This window comes from Prionailurus viverrinus, chromosome D1 (genome assembly GCF_022837055.1).
Source record: "Prionailurus viverrinus isolate Anna chromosome D1, UM_Priviv_1.0, whole genome shotgun sequence".
Taxonomy (NCBI): Eukaryota; Metazoa; Chordata; class Mammalia; order Carnivora; family Felidae; genus Prionailurus; species Prionailurus viverrinus.
In genome coordinates this window covers 39,596,577-39,618,539 of record NC_062570.1, presented here as the reverse complement: position 1 = coordinate 39,618,539, position 21,963 = coordinate 39,596,577, and the positions used below count along the sequence as shown (strand labels likewise).

At 47.6% G+C, this 21,963-nt stretch overlaps 1 protein-coding gene across 1 annotated transcript in view; it reads left to right on the top strand.

Annotated features, from left to right (window-relative positions):
- The window catches only part of PANX1 (pannexin 1), a 46,234-nt gene that overhangs the window by 19,567 nt on the left and 4,704 nt on the right, over positions 1 to 21,963 (top strand). The window contains exon 2 of the mRNA XM_047879362.1: positions 8,703 to 8,842. Within this exon, the coding sequence (XP_047735318.1) occupies positions 8,703 to 8,842 (140 nt within the window). The remainder of the gene's footprint in view (positions 1 to 8,702; positions 8,843 to 21,963) is intronic.

Genomic DNA, 21,963 nt, shown 5'->3' with positions numbered 1-21,963 from the left:
ACCTGCCAGGGTTCAGCCATCACCCTGATGCACTTTGTCTTGTCTGTTATCACTGGTGGCTCTGTTCTTGGCCTCCTCTACTGGACTGTAAGCTCTTCGAGGACAGGGACCATGTCGTCTTTATCTTTGAGCCCCTTGTGTGCCCCATACACCATGTGCGCCGTAGACGCCCAGTGAATCTTTATTGGGTTGAGCTTAGCACCACTGAGTTCTGAGTACCTTCGGGAGAACATCTGTGCTGTGTTGCCCCGTGATAGACACAGGAAGAATAGAGCTCCTGGGAAGGGTAGGTGTCCTTGGCACCTTGGCTGTCTCTGATACGCTGCTGGCACAAAGGCCCTGTGCCATTAAATACTAGCTCTGATGAACTTGGATGTCTCTTTTCTTTTTTGAGGCTTCTTGAGAAAAGTGTTCGCCGTGTAATCCGTGATGTCTTAGAATGAGTGTCTTTGTATTTGCAAATGAGTCTCGTGACCCGGTTATCTGAATAATGGTAACAGTTGTTGTGAGTTGTTTTCATTTTACTGGAGTCACTAACTTTGATTCATTACCAGATTTAGACACTCAAAGCCTTATCCTATACAATAGAGCTCCTTTGTTGCCAGAACTCCAAAAGCTAGCTTTTACAAGCCATCATTGAGGGGGAGATGATGCAAAAGGACTTAACAAAGCTGTCTGGTCTCAGGCTGTGGCCCCATTAAATCTAAGATCCCAGTTATCCAAGGCAGGATTTCACGGTACGTATGTTCAAGAGTTGTGGGAGATAAGACAAATGTGTAAGCCAGTTAATAAAGGTGAAATTCAAATAATTATAAGTGCACTGAAGAAAATAATACAGGATGTGACCGAGGAGCCCCGTATCCCCATTGCTTACCGTGGAGTCTGATGCATAGACGTAAGACTGACAGCTGCTGCTTATTGAGTTCTTACGGTATGCTGGCACTGTGGCAAGCATTTCTGTGAGGCTTTGCCAATGAGAAAAATCAGGTTCTCAGAAGTTAAGTGACTTGTTAGTAAAAGAGAAAACCCAATGGCTCTTCGATATCGTGAGATCTTTATAAAAGCAATATTCAGGAATAAAGATTCCAGAACCTAACCCCCCGCTAAAGATTTACCTAACTTTTCCCTTCAGGCTAAAATGCCTTCCCCCTATCCAGTTGGACTTCCATATTTCTTTCCACACAGGTTGGCCTCTGTGTCAGGGACGACTGGCTGGATGGTAATTTTCTTCTAACCTCTTTATACTTAAAAGTGTCTGTTGGGGCGCCTGGGTGGCTCAGTCGGTTAAGTGGCCGACTTCGGCTCAGGTCATGATCTCGCGGTCCGTGAGTTCGAGCCCCGTGTCGGGCTCTGGGCTGACAGCTCAGAGCCTGGAGCCTATTTCAGATTCTGTGTCTCCCTCTCTCTCTGACCCTCCCCCGTTCATGCTCTGTCTCTCTCTGTCTCAAAAATAAATAAACGTTAAAAAAAAATTTAAAAAAAAAAGTGTTAAATTGCCCCTTGGCCTTAAGTGTCTGTTCATCGGACGTTTTTTCTTAAGCGGACTTCATGCCCCTGACCTCCTTGTTTGGACAACATCCATTTCTCGTGTTCATTTTGAAATGGTGTTTCCCTGCTGCCCTCTTACAGTGCAGAAATCCAGGCTGCATTTCCTTTCGTGGAGGTGTGGCAGGTCTGGGACTGCTAAGGAACTTATTCCTGGCTCTCACATGTCGTATTCCTGCTGGGATGTTTTGATGACATAGTTTATTTGATCTGGCCCTTCCCTTCCATGGGTCCAGCCTCCATCCCTACTGAGTAAACTCCATGCCAGAGATAAAGACTCATATGTGGCACCGACTGAGCCGCCAGGTGCCTGGCACTGTGGGTTTTGATGACACTTTCTTATCAGCTTGGGCCCGGAGCTCAGGACCAGGCTGCTGGGGAGCTGAGGCTCGCCCTTTCCTGCTTCTCCTCGTGTCATTGGCTGGCCTGGCATTGCACAACACCTACCCTTTTGCACTCCACCCTGCCTCCATGCCCTGCCTCCACCTTCTCTCCTCCCTGGTCACTCATTCCCAGGATGTCATCACCCTGGGGGAAGAGCAGGGACTTGGGATCATGTCGCATCTGTACCAAGTATTAGCCGTCTGACTTTGGAAGTTACTCTGAGCCTTATTTCTTCATCTGACAAATAGGACCAGATGACACCTAGTCCGTAGGTTCTTTCATTGGATTGAACAAGAGCATCTAATTCCTATTTAATTGTAGTATTTAATAAATGACCCATTTTCCTTTAGTAAGTGATTCTGTGATGGGAAATAGCTTGTATGTGATCAGTACGTGAGGGAATACCAGTATGGGGGAGTCACATTGGTTTTCATGGCTTGGCGAGTACATGGTACCCATTCACCCCATGCTCTTCCTCTGGGCTCCGTTTGGTCACGTGCCGTGTTTCAGAAGTGCTGTCAGGCAGTTCTGTCTGGTCTTTCTCCATTTTCCTTTTTCTTCTTGTGCACATAACCCAGCAACCTTCTTCACATACCCTTTCATCGCACTAGTATGTTTTTATCAGGATTGTTGCTGTTTGGTTAGTGCTCTAGGTACAGATCTTGTGTGATTTTCTAGAACGGTACTATTTTTTTTTTTAACACGTGAATGGCATTATAGCAGAGATGCTTGTGTTGATTTCTTTGTTCTGCCTTCCATCTGGCCTTTTGCACTGCGCTTCATTTCATGGAACCAATCCTTTAGCCTGGACCTGGCTAGGACCTACAGGAAATCAAAGACAGTTCAGCCAGGGGCACTTGGATGACTCAGTTGGTTAAGTGTCCGACTTCGGCTCAGGTCATGATCTCACAGCTTGTGAGTTCGAGCCCTGTGTGGGGCTCTGTGCTGATAGCCGGGAGCCTGGAGCCTGCTTCAGATTCTGGAGCCCTCTCTCTCTCTCTCTCTCTCTCTGCTCCTCCTCCACTCCCGCTCTGTGTCTCTCGCTCTCAAAAATAAATAAACATTAAAAAAAATTTTTTTTAAACAAAGACAATGCAGGCAGTTGCGTACTGTGACTGTTTTTTGTTTTTGTTTTGTTTTATTTTGTTTTTTCTTTAGAGAGAGAGAGCTTGAGCAGGGGAGGAGCAGAGAGAGAGGGGGACAGAGAATCCAAAGTGGGCTCTGCGCTGACAGCAGCAAGCCCGATGAGGGACTTGAACCCACCAATTGTGAGATCATGACCTGAGCTGAAGTCAGATACTCAACCAGCTGAGCCCCCGTGTCTTTTCATGTGTGCCCCTGTGACTGTTTTTTCGTGTTGTTTTCACCTGTACTGTTGTGGTACATTCCTGACTGGTGTCCGCTTCTATTCTTGACCCTGGATGCGCAGTTGTTGACATCGCATCTAGAGTAACCCTTTAAAATGAAAATCAGAATATATGTTTGCGTTAAAAATTCTGAAAGTTATTCTGTGTGAATTTTAGGATTGAGGAAATGAATATGTGGATATATTTGGGATCTAGGGTTCTCACTGTAAGAGAAAATACAGATGTGGACTGGGGGAAGGGCAGTGGTGTTAAATTGGAATTTTCAGTATAAAGTCCGTCTCTCTCTCTCACACACACATGTACACATTGATTTCCTAGCTGTGTCTGCCGGAGGAGGCTAGGAGCAATGGCATCCCTGAGCAGTGGGCACATCTCGCTTCCATATCTGGGTTTACAAATTCCGTTACCCACTAAAAGGAACTGGGGCTCCCTGAAGAGAGAATTCTTAAACTTATTCCCCACAGGGAGCATGGCAGAAGGACACAGGAGCTAGTTTGAAACATTTTGAGTGTCAAAATAAGTAACAGCAACCAGATCATAAACTATTGAAAAACAAAAGACCGTATGAGTCCATATTGATACTAAAAAGCACAAATTGGGGGAAGGGGAAGTTCCTTGCTATTGTAAAATGCTAACTGTTACAAATGCAGAGGGAAGGTAAAGTTGGAAAACTCCATCTGCGAGCCCAGTTGAAGTGTCTGATTCACCCCTGGGTGAAAGTTTGTTGGGGACCAAATACTTACACAGTCAGAAGACACAGACAATTTGTTTCTCAGGAAAAAAAACGCACTTTTACGGCAGAGCCCTGACAGCAGCTTAACCAAGTAACCATCATATGTGACATCACTTGTTCTGGAGGAAACCGACGTCAGGTGCCTTCCCAGGGTGTCCTGCAAGGGACCCCCAACCCTTCTGTAGGAGACCTGCCTGTAATGCACAGTCTGGGTTGGAGCATGAAAAGACAAGCAGATGAACACAAATTAGGGATCATCACACAAAACAGAGGGCCTGTGGTCTTTGCCCCCGTGAGGGTCACAAATAACAGAGGAAGGCTGTGGAACCCTTCCACGACAGGGTGACTGAAGAGACGTGACATCTGGATGCATGCTGTATGGTGCAGGATTGGATCCTGATTGGAGGAGGGGAAAGTTGCTGCATAAGATAGTTTAGAAAATCCAAACATAGATAGCAGTATTGTATTTTTTTTTAAAAAATGGATAATTGCACAGGGTTCTATAGGAATGTCTTGTTCTTAGAATCACACACTCCTGAGAGGAAAGGGTCATGACCTCTGCAACTTACTCTCAGGTGGTTCGGGAAGAGAAATAAACGTATGTATTATATATACATGTATAGATGGAGAGAGCAGAATGTTAACAGTGGTTGAATCCAAACGCCAGGGTATTTGGGATTTCACTGCAATACTCTTTTTTTTTTATGCCGATACTGTATTTCCTGCACGTTTACAGATTTTATGTAATTTTTCCACTCGTATCGTACAGCTCTCTTCAGAGCTGTAACTGACATACAATATTGTGTAAATTTAAGGTACACAACATAATGATTTGACATATGTATGTATTGCAAAATGATGACCACAGTAGTTTTAGTTAGCATTCATCACCCCGCATAGTCTTTTTTCTTACGATGTGAACTTTTAAGATTTTATTAGCAGCTTTTGAATATATGGTACAGTGTTGTAGTTTTAACTGTAGTCACTATGCCATGTATTACGTCCTCGAACTTACTTATCTTCAAACTAGAAGTTTGTGCCCTTTGACCACCTTCACCCACTTCCTGTACCTGCCCCCATGTTCCACCTCTGGCAACTACCAAACTCTTCTCTGTTTCCGTGAGTTTGGTTTTGCTAGAGAAAACATAGAAGTAAGATCATACAGTACTTGTCTTTCTCTGACTTCTTTCACTTACCATAATGCCCTCAAGGTCCATCCATGGTGCAAATGGCAGGATTTCCTTCCTTTTTTTTTTTTTTTTTTAAATACTTTATTTGTTTTTGAAAGAGAGAGAGAGAGACAGAGCAGAGTGGTGGAGGGGCAGAGAGAGGGGAAGACATAGAATCTGAAGCAGGCTCCAGGCTCTGAGCTGTCAGCACAGAGCCTGACACGGGGTTCAAACCCAGGAACCGTGAGATCAGAACCTGACCCGAAATCGGAGGCTTAACCAACTGAGCCACCCAGGCACCTGGAGGACTTCCTTCCTTTATAAGACTGAACATTATAACTTCTCCGTAGGTCTGAAAAAAAAAAAATCTAAATAAAATGCTTAATTAAAAAAAAAAAAGATGAGGTAAATGCAACAAAATGTCAATATTGTTTTAAACTCCTGGGTGTCTGTTATATTATTCTCTGTAATTTTATGTATGTTTACGTTAATTAATCTCTGATGATAAAAAATTTTTTAAATAAAATATTTAGGTACCTTGAGTACTATTTGCCTCTTTACTAGAACACTGAGTTCTTTTTGTGCCTTTTTTGCCCTGGTACCCAGGTTATGGGAATTTTTTTTTACTCACTGGATAATCGTCAGGTTTATACAAGCTCTTCTTCCCTGTGGTGTAGACTTTCGGGGTTCCCCACCACAGGAAGGAAACCCTTCTCGTTACTCCCACCCTTGTGTCCCAGCTTGGCTCCTGCTGTTCCCTGACTCTTGACTTCCTGTATTTCTCATTTCTGGCCTGGGAATACCCTTCGGGGCTCGATGTGTTTCTTTTCCTGGATTTGTCTTGACCCTTCCCAGAAAGCTCTGCCCCTCTGGTCACTCAGAAGAACCACTTGGCTCAAGTCGCTTCCATTCCAACAGAGCCCTGGCTCCTGGGACCCCTCTAGCATGGCCTGGTCGGAGTGACTGGCCCAGAGAGGAGTGTTTTAAGAGACTGAGAGATTAAAGTTCTGGTGTTACCAGTTACTAGCTTGGATAGAGATTACTTTGAGCTTTTGGTTTTATCTAGGGTAAAATGAAGATAAGATACCGTTTTCTCCCTCCCTCTCTCTTTCTCTCCGATTTGGTCGTGAGGTTTAAATGAGGCAAGGGTTTAAGGACCGCCTGTATCCTGTGAATGTGGGTTGTCTGTTGTCTTGTCTTCTGACCTTCCATTCCAGATGAAAAACATTTTGAGCTCAGCACATCCTCAATTTCCGTCTCTCTAGACTCAGTTATATTTTCTTTCTTCCTCTTTTGCAAAAGCTTTGGTATGAAAAGTTTACTTATTTATGCTCTGGCAGTTTCCACCAGTGCCTTGGGGGAGGTTTTTGAGGTCCCAAGACAGGACCTGAAACACATTATCCTATAAAAAGAATGTTACTACATGCTGGCTATGTGCACTGCCAGGACCAAAGCTAAGAAATACAAGGAAGGACCAGACAGGTTTTCATGAAATCCTGATAGCACTGTCCTTTTACATGAGAAAGTATCTGGAGAGAGGATACCAAGCAAGCAACGCATCAGAAACCATCCATTTATAACCCGAGATCAGTAAGCCTTGGTGGGTGGGGACTTCCTAGGCATCGTTTAGCAAAGTCATGCTAATGCAAGAGCTGTGTGACGTTATCCCTACGGCCCAGCGCTGTTCTGACCACTCTGTTTTTATAAAATGCAAGAACTGAAATTCAGTGGGCTATGAGAATTGAAAGCTCCTTGAAATGCGTGACCCACCCCCAACTCATACTGAAGCCATTCCTAGCTGGCAAGAACATACCCTATCGTTGGACACTCTGACGGTGTGTGACTTGTCACTGTGATGTCCTCCGAGGGCTCTTGCTGAAAAGTCCTTTCCTGATGTCTGTGGGTATAAAAATACCCAATGAAGTGGGGGTGCTCTGACCTCGTTGTACCTCCTCCACCACAAGATTCTGCTCCCCGGACAACATCCCCGTCACTGCCTTCTCCTGCCACAAGCGTAAAGCCCACCCCCTCCCCAGAGGGAGGTGACGCTTTGAGGCTTTTTATGTTTCAGGGACTAGGGAAGTCCACCCCAGTATCTTCCTGCCACCCCTTTCCCTTCTTTCCAGGGTGGGCATGCCCCCACTCTTTAAAGCAACAACAGAACCTGCTAGTTACCTCATACAGAAGAATGCAATACTTCCTGAGTAACTCCTGGGAACCAGGCAGCCTACTGAGAATATAGACCTTAATGTCATCGTCCGTTTGGAGAGCCTTGGCTTTGGAAGGTGAAGTGACCTGAGGTCACCCAGCTGTGAGTGGCAAAGTTGGGTTTGAATAGAACAGCATCAGAGCCCAAGCACCTAGCACCTCTCACACCGTGCAAGGTGTGAAGGACAGTGTGCCTGCTCTCGGCTTGAGATACACGCTCCCACATGTGCCAGGTGGGGGCCCGGGAGTAGGACCCAGGTTTCCTGCCACCCCGCCCCACACCCATCCCTCCGTTAGTGGGTTTGCTCTCTCTTCCTTGGGCTGTACTTTTACCTGTGCCTTCTTTCTTCTTGGAGGAGACGGAAAACTGCTGATTTGCCATCCAGTGACCTGTTACCAAAAGTTCCTTCAGCCTTCCCTTCATCAGGGTAGAAGTCCTGGCTTCTCTGTTCTAAAGGACTCCTTTTCTAGTCCAGTTTTCTTTCTTTTTAAAAAAAATTTTTTTAATGTTTATTTTTGAGAGAGAGACAGAGCATGAGCAGGGAGGGGCAGAGAGAGAGAGAGAGAGAGAGGGAGACACAGAATCTGAAGCAGGCTTAAGGCTCTGAGCGCTCAGCACAAAGCCCAATGCGGGGCTCAAACTCATGAACTGCAAGATCATGACCTGAGCCGAAGTCAGAAGCTTAACCGGCTGAGCCACCCGGGCACCCCATCTTTTTCTTATTTTTTTTAATGTTTATTTCTTTTTGAGAGAGAGTGAGAGCACATGCCTGAGCAGGAGAGGGGCAGAGAGAGAGGGAGACAGAAGAACCAAAGCATCCTCTGTGCTGTCAGCAGTGAGCCTGACACGGGGCTCGAACTCAAGAACCGGGAGATCATGACCTAAGCTGAAGTCAGATGCTCAGTCAACTGAGCCACCCAGGCACCCTTTTGCCCAGTTTTCTGATAGACCCTCCCCCCTCCCCTGTAACCCCTTCCCTTCACTCAAACCTCACCCAAATTCAGCCAGCCTTGCTATTCTTTTAGCCCTGGTTCTTTTCCTGCCCACTTTTTCTTTTTATGGTGGTTTCACTTTCAAGAGCTTTCTCCAGCTGAGCCCAAGCTGCCGTCATGACCAGCGTCGGCCAAAAATCTCTCAAATACTCAGCTTTAATACGAATCTGGTTTTGGTTCTGACCTTGGGGCGCATTGCTCTGTGACTGCTACCACTGAGAGACCTGAGGCTGGGGGGTGGAGGGGGGGTGGTCCAGATACTGCTCACCCATTTATTTAGCGCTGTCTCTTTTTGCTTCTCAGGTACCCAGATAAGCTGTTTCTCCCCAAGTTCCTTCTCCTGGCGTCAGGCTGCCTTCGTGGATTCTTACTGTTGGGCTGCCGTTCAGCAGAAGGACTCCTTGCAGGGCGATTCCGGACACCTTCCACTGTGGCTGCATAAGGTAACTGGGGATGTTTTCTCACCCGATAGCCTTGTAGACGGGGGAACCGAGGCCCGGAGAGGCTGTGCCACGCAGTCACACAGATGCGCATGGCCAGCCAGCAGCCCTGTCACTCGGATCATATAAGCCTAGCACTTTAAATTTGGTCAGAAGAACTCAGAAACCTCAGAGATTACTTGGTTCGGCACCTTCACTAGCAGATGCAGAAACTGAGGCACTTTTTGGATTTTTGCACCATAATGGCGTGCACCTGTTATGTCATGTTTCTACCCTTACTGCCCAGTGGCGTCTGATACAGAGTAGGCTCTTGGTGCCTTTTGAATTGCCTGGGTGAGCGATGTTAGATAGGGGCAGAGCCAGGACTCAAACCTAGCCTTGGCCAGCGCCTTTTCCACTGCTCCCAGGGTCCCTTGGGGAAAGTGGCTGCCAACATACAATTTGGTTTCTTCTCACCAGTGCGGTGCTGGAGCATCGGGAAGCCTAGTGAGGACTCCTTCTGGGGGTGTTGGCTGCGACAGAGCTGCAGGGATCGATTCCTTGGCGTTTTGACGGGTCCACATTCCGCAAGGAAGGGGAGACATACTACATAGGAGACTCCAGTGTCCTACAGAGAAGAGGCCCCGTCAGGAGCTCCCTGGTCAGGGAGTGATGGAGTTGGGGGGTAACATGGGGTATGGGCGGTGAGGAACCGGCGCCGGAGTCAGCGGGTTTGTGCAGAACGTCCTTTGTGTCACCACACAGCTCGAGTAGGTCTTCTCCATGCATGTAAAAGTAGGACTGTGTATCAACCCGTCATCATTTTCAACCACTGGTTCTGCCATCCATCATGAAAACAAAAAGAATGTTTGTGTTTCTTCTGGTGTTCTCCTCCACTGAGGAAAGAGTGCTGCTCTAGTTTCTGAAAAGCCAAAGGCTGAAAAGTTTGACTCTGGCCTTGACCTATTGCTGAACACGCCACATCCTTTGTAAAAAAAAGAACAATTTAAGTCCTATGCTATGACTCAGGCCTCATCCCCTCGTGTTAATTTATTGTGTGCCACCAGGCAGAGTGATGCCTACAGTGGCTGCTTTCTTCTTTGGGGTTGGGCTTTTCTCTTTGACTTTTAGCCTTAGCGCTAGCTGGGTCCTCGTCAACACTGTAGGCCTTAGTAGCCAGGCCAGCAAATAATAAAGATATTCTATAGGAATGGGCACAGTTCCAGAAGCTGAACAGCCTTGTCTGCACGTCAGAATCCATGCTGTTTTAATGTGGGTCTCTGTGTTGTGATGCTCTTAGGGGAAGGAAGGGTGTGCCAGGCTGGGCACTGACAGAGCTGCAGAAGAAGAATGTATCATCTGGCGTGTCCAGCGTATGTTAGGGATGTTAGAGACTGTGAAACTTTGAAAGTAGGAAGAAACAAGGGTTTTGATGCAGTATAAGGTGAAGGACACCTAGAGAGACAAGCCGAGGACTCAGGACTAGTTGCTGACCACAGTCAGGTCCCTGGCCATCTACTGCCCCTGCCGTGTAGGAGGAGAAGCCCTGTAGAGTGGTGTGGGCAGCCAAGCCCCCGGTGTCCAGTGTTAGTGAGACACTAAGGAGCTTTCTGGTGGTAGTAGGCTAGCTTGTTTGGATGGAAGTTTGGCTGAGAGATTTTTCCAGATCCACAGGGCTTGGGGCAAAAATTAAGAGTTGACACAGCCAAGTTGAAAGGAGCTTGGTTAACACACCCCAGGCTCGTGAGCCCATTGCTAGGGAGTAAGGGGTGATCTTAAATTAGACCAGCACTCATGGGGACCAGCGTCCTGGTTTGAATCACTTTCAGTACTGACTGAATGAGGAGATACGGGGACTGTCAGCATCTCGAGTCTGCCCACCAGCCAGCAGCAAAAATAAATCTTTTCCAGAAGTAGGTAACTTCATCCAGAGCCTCAAACTCTTGTCTGGTTTTTCACGTGTAGTTTCAGCAGCTGATACACAGGAAAACCAAGAGAAAAATCAAAACTAGAAACAGACCCACAGGATATCTGGTTGATAAATTGATCAGATACCCTATTTATTTATTTATTTATTTATTTATTTATAATTTTTTATTATGAAATTTATTGTCAAATTGGTTTCCATACAACACCCAGTGCTCATCCCAACAGGTGCCCTCCTCAATGTCCATCACCCACCCTCCCCCCTACGCACCCCATCAACCCTCAGTTTATTCTCAGTTTTTAAGAGTCTCTTATGGTTTGGCTCCCTCCCTAACTTTTTTCTTTCCTTCCCCTCCTCCATGGTCTTCTGTTAAGTTTCTCAGGATCCACATAAGAGCAGATACCCCATTTGAATAATCACTAATACTATAGTATTAGTATTAATACTGATGATATGGAGAATTTCAAGAGAGTGGAAATTCTTTTTTTTTTAAATATGAAATTTATTGTCAAATTCGTTTCCATACAACACCCAGTGCTCATCCCAAAAGGTGCCCCCCTCAATACCCATCACCCCCCCTCCCCTCCCTCCCATCCCCCATCAACCCTCAGTTTGTTCTCAGTTTTAAGAGTTTCTTATGCTTTGGCTCCCTCCCTCTCTAACCTGTTTTTTTTTTTCTTCCCCTTCCCCATGGACTTCTGTTAAGTTTCTCAGGATCCACATATGAGTGAAAACATATGGTATCTGCTTCTCTCTGTATGACTTATTTCACTTAGCATAACACTCTCCAGTTCTATCCACTTTGCTACAAAAGGCCATATTTCGTTCTTTCTCATTGCCAAGTAGTATTCCATTGTGTATATAAACCACAACTTCTTTATCCATTCATCAGTTGATGGACATTTAGGCTCTTTCCATAATTTGACTATTGTTGAAAGTGCTGCTATAAACATTGGGGTGCAAGTGCCCCTATGCATCAGCACTCCTATATCCCTTGGGTAAATTCCTAGCAGTGGTATTGCTGGGTCATAGGGTAGGTCTATTTTTAACTTTTTGAGGAACCTCCACACTGTTTTCCAGAGCGGCTGCACCAGTTTGCATTCCCACCAACAGTGCAAGAGGGTTCCCGTTTCTCCACATCCTTGCCAGCATCTCTAGTCTCCTGATTTGTTCCTTTTAGCCAGAGAGTGAAAATTCTTGAACTGAAAACAGTAAATGACAATTGATTTTAGCTGACATTCACTGACGTCCTGCCTACCGTATACTAGAATGTATGTGTGGCATCAGAGAGCCACACATGACGCGGCCCCTTCCTCAGGAAGCTCCCTGTTTGGTGGGGAAGACAGATATGTAAGGGAGACACTGAGAAGCGGTATTCCAGAAGCGCGATGGGAAGAGAAGAGTGTGGTTATCACGGAAGCCTGGGGGAGAGTGTTCTTGGACAGAGCAGTGAACTCTGTTCAGTGCCCTTGCAGAGCGGACGGTGCAGTAGGAGTGAAACAGGCTTACTGGCGTGGGTGAAATCATTAGTGCCCCCGGCAGAGGTGATTTTAGTGAAGCAGTGGGTGAACCGTGAGGTGAGGAGGTGAAGATGATGGTGGTAGATAGTTCCTTCAGATTTTTTTCCCCCAGAAAATCTCTCTCTCTGGGAAAAGGAGGAGAGAGCAATAAGCTGGGTGGTAGCTGGAGGGAAGGTTTGGGAGCCTCTGGGAGATTGTGTAATATGAGAGAGTTTGGCACACATTCAGATACCAACGGCAGTAAGAAAGTGGGCTGGCTGCACCAACGGTGCACTGGCTGGGGAGGGCCTGTGGCACCTTCTGGCAGAGGGGAGGGCGCCGGCTTGTCCTGTTGGGGGGCAGCGGGGCCTCGACTGACTCTACAGGGTAAGCCCAGCTTATACGGGACCTTTGAAAACTTAACAGGTGTGTGTAGGCTAAGTGCTGGAAACAGTGAGAGCCACCGCAGTTCCTTGGTCGGGGAATATGGTGTTTCCAGGAGACAATCCTCAGAGATGGAGTGCGGGAGGGAAAGGAGGGAGGGAGGCAGGGAGGGAGCCGCCTGGCAGGCACAGACTGAGGCTTTTGATCAGGAGACAGAAAAGAAGGGGAGCTGTTGGCATGAGAAAGGGAAAGAACAATCTAAAAGCAACACAGGTGTTTTGTTGTTGGCTGGAGGACCACAGTGAAGGACAGTCACAGGTGACATCCGTGTTTAGACCAGGGGTCAGCGAGCTTTTCTGTGAAGGGCCACACGGTCCATTTTCTCATCAAGGCAGGTCTGGCAGTCACTCTGCGGAGAATGCAGATGCATCTGTGGCCGCATTGGGCTCGTGGGAGCGTTTTGCTGTCCCGCGGGCTCAGGGGATAGCAGTGGGGGTGGTGGGAAGTACAAAGATTCTGGGCATCTTGGAAGATGTGCCAGTGGGACACAGAGGACAAGGGAAAGGTCAGAGTCATGGACACGGCACGCCCAAGGATTTAGGCAGTGGGTGAAGAAGGTGAGGCCATTCGCCCCTTTGAAGAAGTCTGGGGAGGGAGAAGGTTTTGGAGGAAAGCCAAACGGTTCTGCACACATGCAGTCAGAGCTGCTCGGTGAGCGGCACGATGTTAGGTGGGCCGTGGGCCGTGGTGTCCCGAGGTCCAAGGCGAGAGGGGTGTGGAGGCGCCCGCGACAGTGTGTCAGAGGGAGGTGGTAGTCAACGCTGGGGTTTCCCAGGGCGTGCGTGCAGACAGGGCAGTGTCTGAGGGGGAGGAGGAGGAGTTGGCCGAGGAGTCCGAGCCGCGGCTGGTGGGGGAAACGTGAAGGCTGTGCGCCGCACGAAGGAAAGCCAGGAGGTCCTGTGAGGAAGGCCTGTGTCAACATAGTACCGTCTCAGGTGCTGCCGGGGGATGGAGATGAAGTCTTCATTTGGGGAGGGGGGTGTGACCTGAATTGTATCCCCTAAAAGGTCTGTTGATGTCCTAACGCCTGTCCCCTCGAATGGGCCCTTTGGTGGAAATAGGCTTGTTGCAGGTGGAATCAGTCGAGGTGAGGCCCTGCCAGAGTAAGGTGGGCCCCTCGTCCAGTATGGCTGGTGTCTTCCTGATTGGGGGACATTCGGGCGCAGACACACACAAAGGGGAGAGATGCGAGACACCGGGGACAAGATGGCGTGTGACGCAGAGGCCTAGCGCAGAGCCATGGTGCCGTGAGCCAAGAACCCTGATTCCACTTTCTGCAAGAGACAGGCACGGGTCATCCCCCAGAGGCTCTGGCGGGAGCAAGACCTGCCAATACCTTGATTTCAGACGTCCGGCTACCCGGACTCTGAGAGACAGCGTTGTGGTCTAAACCATCCAGCCCGTGGGACGCGGTTAGGGCAGCCCTAGGGAGCTGGTGCAGGTGGTTAGAGAAATCGGGACTCCGGCCTCATTGGAGGGGAAATAAAAGCTATGTCAGATTTGAATGTCCATGGGGCCTTGTTAGCCAAGCCAGATTCTGTGATCGCAGCTGCTTTATTTTCACACTGATTTCATCTTCGGCTTTTTTCTTTTAATTGTGGTCAAATGCACACCACGGAAAATGTACCTTCCTAACCCCTGTTACGTGTGCAGTTGGGCAGCACAGAGTACGTTCGCCATGTTGTGCAACCATTGCCAAGATCCATCTGAACTTTCTCAGCTTCCCAAACCGGAACCCTGTGCCCCTTCGACACCAACTCCCTGCTTTTCCCTTCCGCCAGCTCCTGGCAAACACCATTCTACCTTCTGAGTCTTATCTCCTCTTCCAGGCACCTCAGATAGCCACGGTCACGCAGTCTGTGTGCTTTTACATCTGGATGGTTTCAGTCAGCATGTCTCCAAAGTTCACTCATATGGTAGCATGATCAGAACTCCCTGCCTTTTTAAGGCTGCATAATATTCCATCGTGTGTATGTGTGTGTGTGTGTGTGTGTATGTATGCGCCATGCTGTGTATGTCCACGCATCCAGCCGTGGGTGCTTAACCTTTCTTGTACCTTGTGGCAATTGCGATGAATGCTGCCCTGAACATGGGGGTACAGACACCTGTCCCAGTCCCTGCTTGCAGCTCCTGTGAGTATATACCCAGATGTGGAGTTGCCAGATTCTTTCTCAAGTTCAGAACACCTTTCCTTGTGGCTTTCTCTTGGCTTCTCCACATTTAGCCGACTCCTGATTGCTAAGCCGGCAGGCACCCTGTGAGCCAGGCTCCCCATCTCCTGAAGGGCCAGAGCAGTCGATGCCGTGTGCAAGGCCCCATGGCCAGGTGGTGGCAAAGCACAGGACCGCCTTCAGACTTCAGGTGTTTCTCACATGTGAGAAGGTGAAGGTTTAATTTGTATGGCTTCAGAGTGTGCACTCTAACCTGGGGGTGGCTACCAGTGGCTGAACTTTGGCTCAACACAGAAAGGGAGTTTCTGGCAGAAGGGCTGTCCAGCAGGGGGCCCACCTGCTGGTGGAACCAGGGAGGTCTTTGGTTCCAGGTGGGCACGAAGGTGTGTGTCTTCTCCCCATGTCTTTATTCCTTACTCCTGCTGCGCTTCCTTCATGTAAAATCCCTCCTGAGCTATTCTTGACACCTGGCTATGTCATTCCCCCCCCCATTGCTGTCATCCTCTGTCACCCCCATTTGTTCACGACTGCGGTAGTGGCTCATAGACATTCCCGTCCCAGGAGAACTCTGTCCTCCCCGTAGGTGCATCCAATATCCCATCCACTGTCTGATCTCCAAGGACTCTGACCCCCTCTCCATATGTCCACCTCATCCCGTGGCCGCCTCACTCATTACCTGGAACTAAAGAGGGGACCCCACTCCCTGCCCCCACCTCCTGCCCTCTGAGGTCCTGCCTTTCTGACTCTGTCATTTCCCCAAACAAAACCCCCCCAGAGTCCCTACAAAATGTCTATATTTCTTTCAAAAGACAAACTACTCTGGCTTCCAGGCTTCTCTCTGCCACTGGGCCCTGTGAACCATCCCAGCCTCACTTCTGGGCCCATCCCCACCATCCCTGGGCCCCCCGGGACCCTGACTTCCGGTAGCTCTCACCTTTCCTGGCTGTTTCACACGCATCTTCCGTTGACCCCTCCTCCCCTCTAATCTGGCCACCTCCTATTGTATGATTCTGCTCTCAGCTTCCACCTGGAAGTTTCCTCTGGATCTCTAGATGGAGGCTTCTTGCTTTCAGGGCCAGGCGGGTCAATGCGAAGTCTCCAGGAATAAGACCATGAGGCCACTGTGTGGACAGTAGACCGCACACCCTGCCTAAAAGCAGTCAGATCCTAAAAATGGGGTGTTGACCAACAAAACATCGGCTGCGCCACACACACCCTGGTCAATACTGTGCACTCCCAAGCAGTCTGTGCTTTTCCCGCAGTCACCATGGGACGTGGCAATTACTTGCCTGAAGTCTACTTAATTGATTCTTCATTTCTTTTTATTTAAAATTATTTTTAACATTTATTTATTACAGAACAGGGGGAGGTGGGTAGAGAGAGGGAGACAGAGGATGCAAAGTGGGTTCCGCGCTGTGAGCACAGAGCCTGATGTGGGACTCGAACCCATGAACTGTGTGATCAGGACCCGAGCCAAAATCAAGAGTCAGTCACTTGACTGATCCACCCAGGTGCCCCTGATCCTTTATTTCTAAGACTGCAGGTTCCATGCACGTAGAGACCATGCCCGTGTCCCTCATCAGTGCACTCTGGGACAGCATAGCCCATAATGGGTGCTCAAATCACATGTGTGGAAGGGAGGAGGAGAGTGAGGCGGTTTCTCTGTGCTGTTCAGAACCGGAGTTCATTCTCCAGGAGCATTCTGAGTCCAGGGCGAGAGGCTTAGAGGCACCGGGTTTATGTGAACACTTCTCAATTCAGTTCTGATGCCAGACTTCAAACCAGGAGACCCAAATTCCCCCCAAAGAAATGAGTCAGTGTAATCTTTAAGTGTACATCAGTGTAGTGTGTGGTCCTGGTATAATTAATGCTGTACTTTCTTTCTCCCCAGCTGTTTATTCCATGTCTCCTTTCCTCTTCCTCCCCCTACTTTCTCCTACTCCATTGCTTTCCGGTAGCCTCCAGTACCTCTGAGGAAATAGATTTGTGGAAATGAGTGTGCTTTCAGGGGGGACCAGCAGGTGGTGCTGTAGGACCTCCAGGACTGTTTGATAACCGGCCTTTTCTTTTTCTTTCTTTCTGCTTTCTTGCTTTCTTTTTTTTTCTTTCTCTCTTTCTTTCAGTGCTCTTTTCTCTTTGTTCAAGTTCACAATGTAGGCAAACCGTTAGGCAAGATTTTTTCAGAAACAGGAAAGCAGGGTTTTGACTGAAAAAAAAAAAAGCAACAGAACAGGAAAATAAAATTAATAGAATGCACAAATCTTTATTTCCTTTAAGTGGATTCACAGAAACTTAGTTTAGAAGGGTTCTCTGAGGCTCCCAGACCAGAGGTTTCCAAGCCTTAGCGTTATCTGGGGTGGGGGGGTAGGGGGTGTGTGAAAATTTAGGATCCTGAGGGCCAGGAATATGGTTTTCATCAGCTTCCCAGGAGATTCAGATACTGCTGGCCCAGCTTGGGCTCCCGTGTGGGTACCCCTCATCTAGACCAGTGTTTCCCAAATTCTGTGTGTATGAAAATCACCTGCAGAACTTGTTGAAATGTTGACTCAGGTTCAGTAGATCTGACAGGGCCTGCATTTTTCCTTTCTAACAAATTCTCAGGTGATACTGACGTTGCTGGTCTGTGGACCATTCTTTGAGAAGCAAGGATCAGGAGCAAGGGATTGACAAACAATGGCCTAAACGCTCCAGCCAAATCCAGCCCATCGATCACCTGTTTCTGCAAATAGTTTTATTGGAACACAGCCACGCCCATTCCTTTACACATTACCTATGTCTGGTTTCACGTATGCAACAGAGGTCATATAGCTCACAAACATTTACTGTCTGGCCCTTTGCCCGCCCCTAATCTAAAATTCTAAAGCCCTCCCAGGTGATTCATTGAAAGGGAACTCCCTGCCTCACAGGACAGTTCATTCCATGTTCATACAGATCTTTAGGAAGGTTTTTCCTTGCTTCCTTGTGACTTGGTATTAATTCTGTTGTCAGGAGTCTCTTTCTACTTCCATGCCTAAGTGCTTTGCTCACCATCCTGTCTTCCCTAGGTCTCTCCTGTGTTAGGCCCTTCCTAGAATGTCATGAATCATGAAGCCCACTGCCTTGGGTGTCTTCCCAAGAGCACAGAATAGAATGGCGTACCACCTCCTTCTCTGTCCTCTGTAAGCTGCTCATGGAACACATTGCATTGGCCTTCTGGGTAGACCTTCACTCGTGACTTCCTACATTTGGGATTATCTTTAGCGTGGGTTTCTCTCTGGGGCGCCTGGGTGGCTCAGTCGGTTAAGCCTCTGACTCTTGATTTCAGCTTCAGTCATGATCACATGGTTCATGGGATCTAGCCCTGCGCTGGGCTCTGTGCTAACAGCACAGGATTGTCTCTCTTCCTCTCTCTCTGCCCCTCCCCTTGCGCGCGCGCGCTCTCTCTCTCACATTCTCTCTCTCTCAAAATAATAAACTGAAAAAAAAAAAGTGGGCTATTATCTGAAAAACATGCAAACAAGAGCAGACATCTTTTGTGTCTCTTTTTACATCACTTCCCCAGTGCAATTTGTTCTTGGTTTACCTGCTTCCTACTTTCTGACCATTCCTTCCCATGTCTTCCAGGGTTCTCTTTTTGCCCGACCCTCATGTTAGGATCCCGTGTCCCTCTCTTATTCTCTTGTCTCCTTCTACACATTCTCCTTGGATGATCTCGGTCACTCTTGGCTTCAACCATCCATATGCTACAAAATCCTCAATTGTAAGGTTGGCTGGAGTTTTTTCTTTTATTTCCAGTTACTTACTCTCCACTAGGATTAGAGTTCTGGGGTGTGAGTAGCTTATGTTCATAATTTCTCATCTTCTTGGGTCTGCCTCCCACCTCACTCCCCTCTGCTTGGAATCTGTTCCTTCTTGCTTCTTTATTGCAACTAATGGTACTATCACCCACACCCTTGCATAATCTAGAAATGTAGAATTAGCCTCTGTTCTTCCCTCTTGCATCCCTCACTTCCAGGTAGGCACTGAAATGTCCGTCTCTTGCTTTTGATAGCTCTTAAATGTCTTCCCCTCTCCCCACGGCTGCTGCCTCAGTTCAGTGCATATCACTTCCCGCCTCTCCATCGCAGCAACCAACTGCCTTGTCTCTCTCCCCTCCAGTGTGTTCCCTTCTCCACGGCTGAAGCAATCTTTTCCAAAATAAATTTTCCTCATGCCCCCCACCAGTGGCTTCCCATTGTGTATGATGTGGGAAGGTGAGGGCCTCGTAATTTAGTTCCTGCTTAGCCTGCATATGAGTCTCCTAGGACCACTGTAACAAATTACCACAAACTCAGTAGCTTGGAACAATGGAACTTCATTCTCTCATATTTCTGGAGACCAGGAGTTGGAAGTGAAGGTGTCAGCACGGTGGTGTCCTTCTTGGGGGCTCAGGTGTCCTTCTTGTGTGCCTCTCTTCTAGTGGCTGGTGGTGGCCAGCCATCTGTGGCGTTCCTTGGCTTGTAGATGCATCACTCCAGTCTCCCCTGTGTGTCTCTGTGTCTTAAAATGGTCTTCTTAGAGGGACATCGGTTACTGGATTAGGTCCCACTCTGATATAGTACAGCCTCATTTTAACTAATTAGATCCGCAAAGTCTCTATTTCCAAACAAGGTCACATTCTGAGTTCCAAGTGGACATGAGTTTGGCAGGGAGGGACCCTATTCAACCCTAGTACATTCTTCCAGCCTCAGCTCTTACTGTGTCCTCACCGTGGGCTCACTCATTTGCTTTGGTGCCCTCGACGGGTAGGAATTCACTTGGCAGAAAAAGAGAATTCCATGCAGAGGAAGGAGTGTGTCTGAAGGGCCACAAGAAGGTGAAATCTGAGCTGGGTCTTAAGATACTTATGGAATTATTTTGGGGGTTTTTGTTGTTGTTATTGCCTCACAGTACTTGAAGACGTAGCTCAGATGTCACCTCTTTTATGAAGGCTTCCCTGAGCTCCCCAAGGACATTTCAAGTTGCTTGCTACTTAGTACCTGTGTATTTAGTGGCCTTCACTTTTATGTTTTGTTCAGTCGTTAGCTTGTATTCCCATCTGGCCTGTGTGGTCCTGGAGCAGACTCTGTGTATTTTGTCTGTAGGGGCCACGCTTCCAGCCCAGATGTGGTTTTCTGGAGCGGGAGGTGGTTTGCCTTTTGTTTTTAAAGATTTTCTTTCTTTAAGTAATCTCTACATCCAGTGTGGGGCTCGAACTCATACCCGAGATCAAGAGTCACGTGCTCCACTGACTGAGCCAGCCGGGTGCCCCCAGCCCAGATGCTTTTGAAAGAAATTACCCATCTGGCATTTAATCCCGTAAGAAGCGATCACATACATTTCAGGGGAGGAGATGGTCAGTCCTAACTGGATGCTTCTTCGCCTTAGAGGAGGTCGGGGTGACTCGAAAGTGGAAGGAGGCTGTACCAGAGCCTCTCCACACTTCCTTCCATCTGGAGCTTCTGTTGTTCTAACTACAACCCCTTCCAGAAACAACGCAAACTTTTAAGGCACACAGACTGGGCATTGTGCTTCCTTTTGGTGGTTTTGAGAAGCTTCACTGTCACTGGAAGGGCTCGGTGTTAACATGAACCACATTAACGGACCCGTGGCCTTGAGAGATGCTCGGTGTCTCAGACCTCACTGGGAGCAGACAAAGCTTATGGACAAAGCCATTCCCACCCAGCAGATGCACTCGTAAAGCTTGGCAGTTTTTCCATGTTCCTTATGTGGACAAAAGGATTTTAAAGACTGTAATTTAATGCTGTTTTGGATTCCTGTTTCTGTTGAATCGATTTTAATACCACCTTGTTACAGAGTCACATTTTCCTTTTTGATGAAAACGAAAAAGAGGTTTCACTGTGGAGAAAACCAAGGAGTGGGCCATTCAACTACATTCCTTACAGAGGTGATCAAGGTACAGGGATATTGGAAGAGAAAGCAAACACCCTATATGTAAATACCCTTAAACATTCATTTTTTCCAATTACAATGAGCTATGTTGATCTGTTCATTGGTACTAATTCTTGTACCACCTAGACGTGTTGGGAAAATTGCCACAGATTGTAAACAGGCACTTTTTAACTCAGAAGAACAGTTTGTGGTAAAATTCTATTAATTCAAATTGCCTAGAAACAAAAGTGACTTCTAAAACTACCCTGCAGTCCCAAATTAGAGATCGTGTTCCCTCTGTAGTTTCCAAAGAAAATGCCAGGTTCTCTTGGTCTTGGGAGCAGCACTGACTCTATATCACACGGTTACATTTTTATCCCATTTTTACTCCCCTTTGGAGTAGGCAAGGATTGAAGGAACAGAGCTTCTCACCGCAGCCAGCTATGAATTATGGTAGCCGAAATTCATGGAATCGCAGCCTGTCACGGTTGTCATTGTGTAGCGGCCCCTTTGCACATGGGTGAATCATTTTGAGAAACCCCATCCCATGCCCAGTACGGACTGAAGTGCCTGTACTGGTGAAGGGGCTTTGCAGAGTTTCAGAGGCGTTGTGCCATTGCCGTCTTTCCTGTGGGGCGGGAATTCCGAGCGTGGGTGGCAGGGAATCCGGGAACGAGGGTAGGAAGACACGTCACAGCTTTATTTTTTATGCATCTCTTGACTAAAACTTAACCTCAGAAAACATGTACCATGGAAGCAATGATCCATCATGGTATTTGTGGACTGTGTGATTCTGTCACAGATCTCTTCACCACTTCAGAGTTGGTGGTACAGCACAGGTTAGTTCCTACTTAATGTGTTAATAAGCACACACAAATTTGTTTAATATTCTGATAACTATATCCGTATCACCCATTTCTTCTGTGAACTTTTAGGTGCTACTTTATGTGTTAGTTTTATTTTATTTTATTATTTTTTTAATTTTTTTTTCAACGTTTATTTATTTTTGGGACAGAGAGAGACAGAGCATGAACGGGGGAGGGCAAAGAGAGACGGAGACACAGAGTTGGAAACAGGCTCCAGGCTCTGAGCCATCAGCCCAGAGCCTGACGTGGGGCTCGAACTCACGGACCGCGAGATCGTGACCTGGCTGAAGTCGGACGCTTAACCGACTGCGCCACCCAGGCGCCCCTATGTGTTAGTTTTAAATGAAAA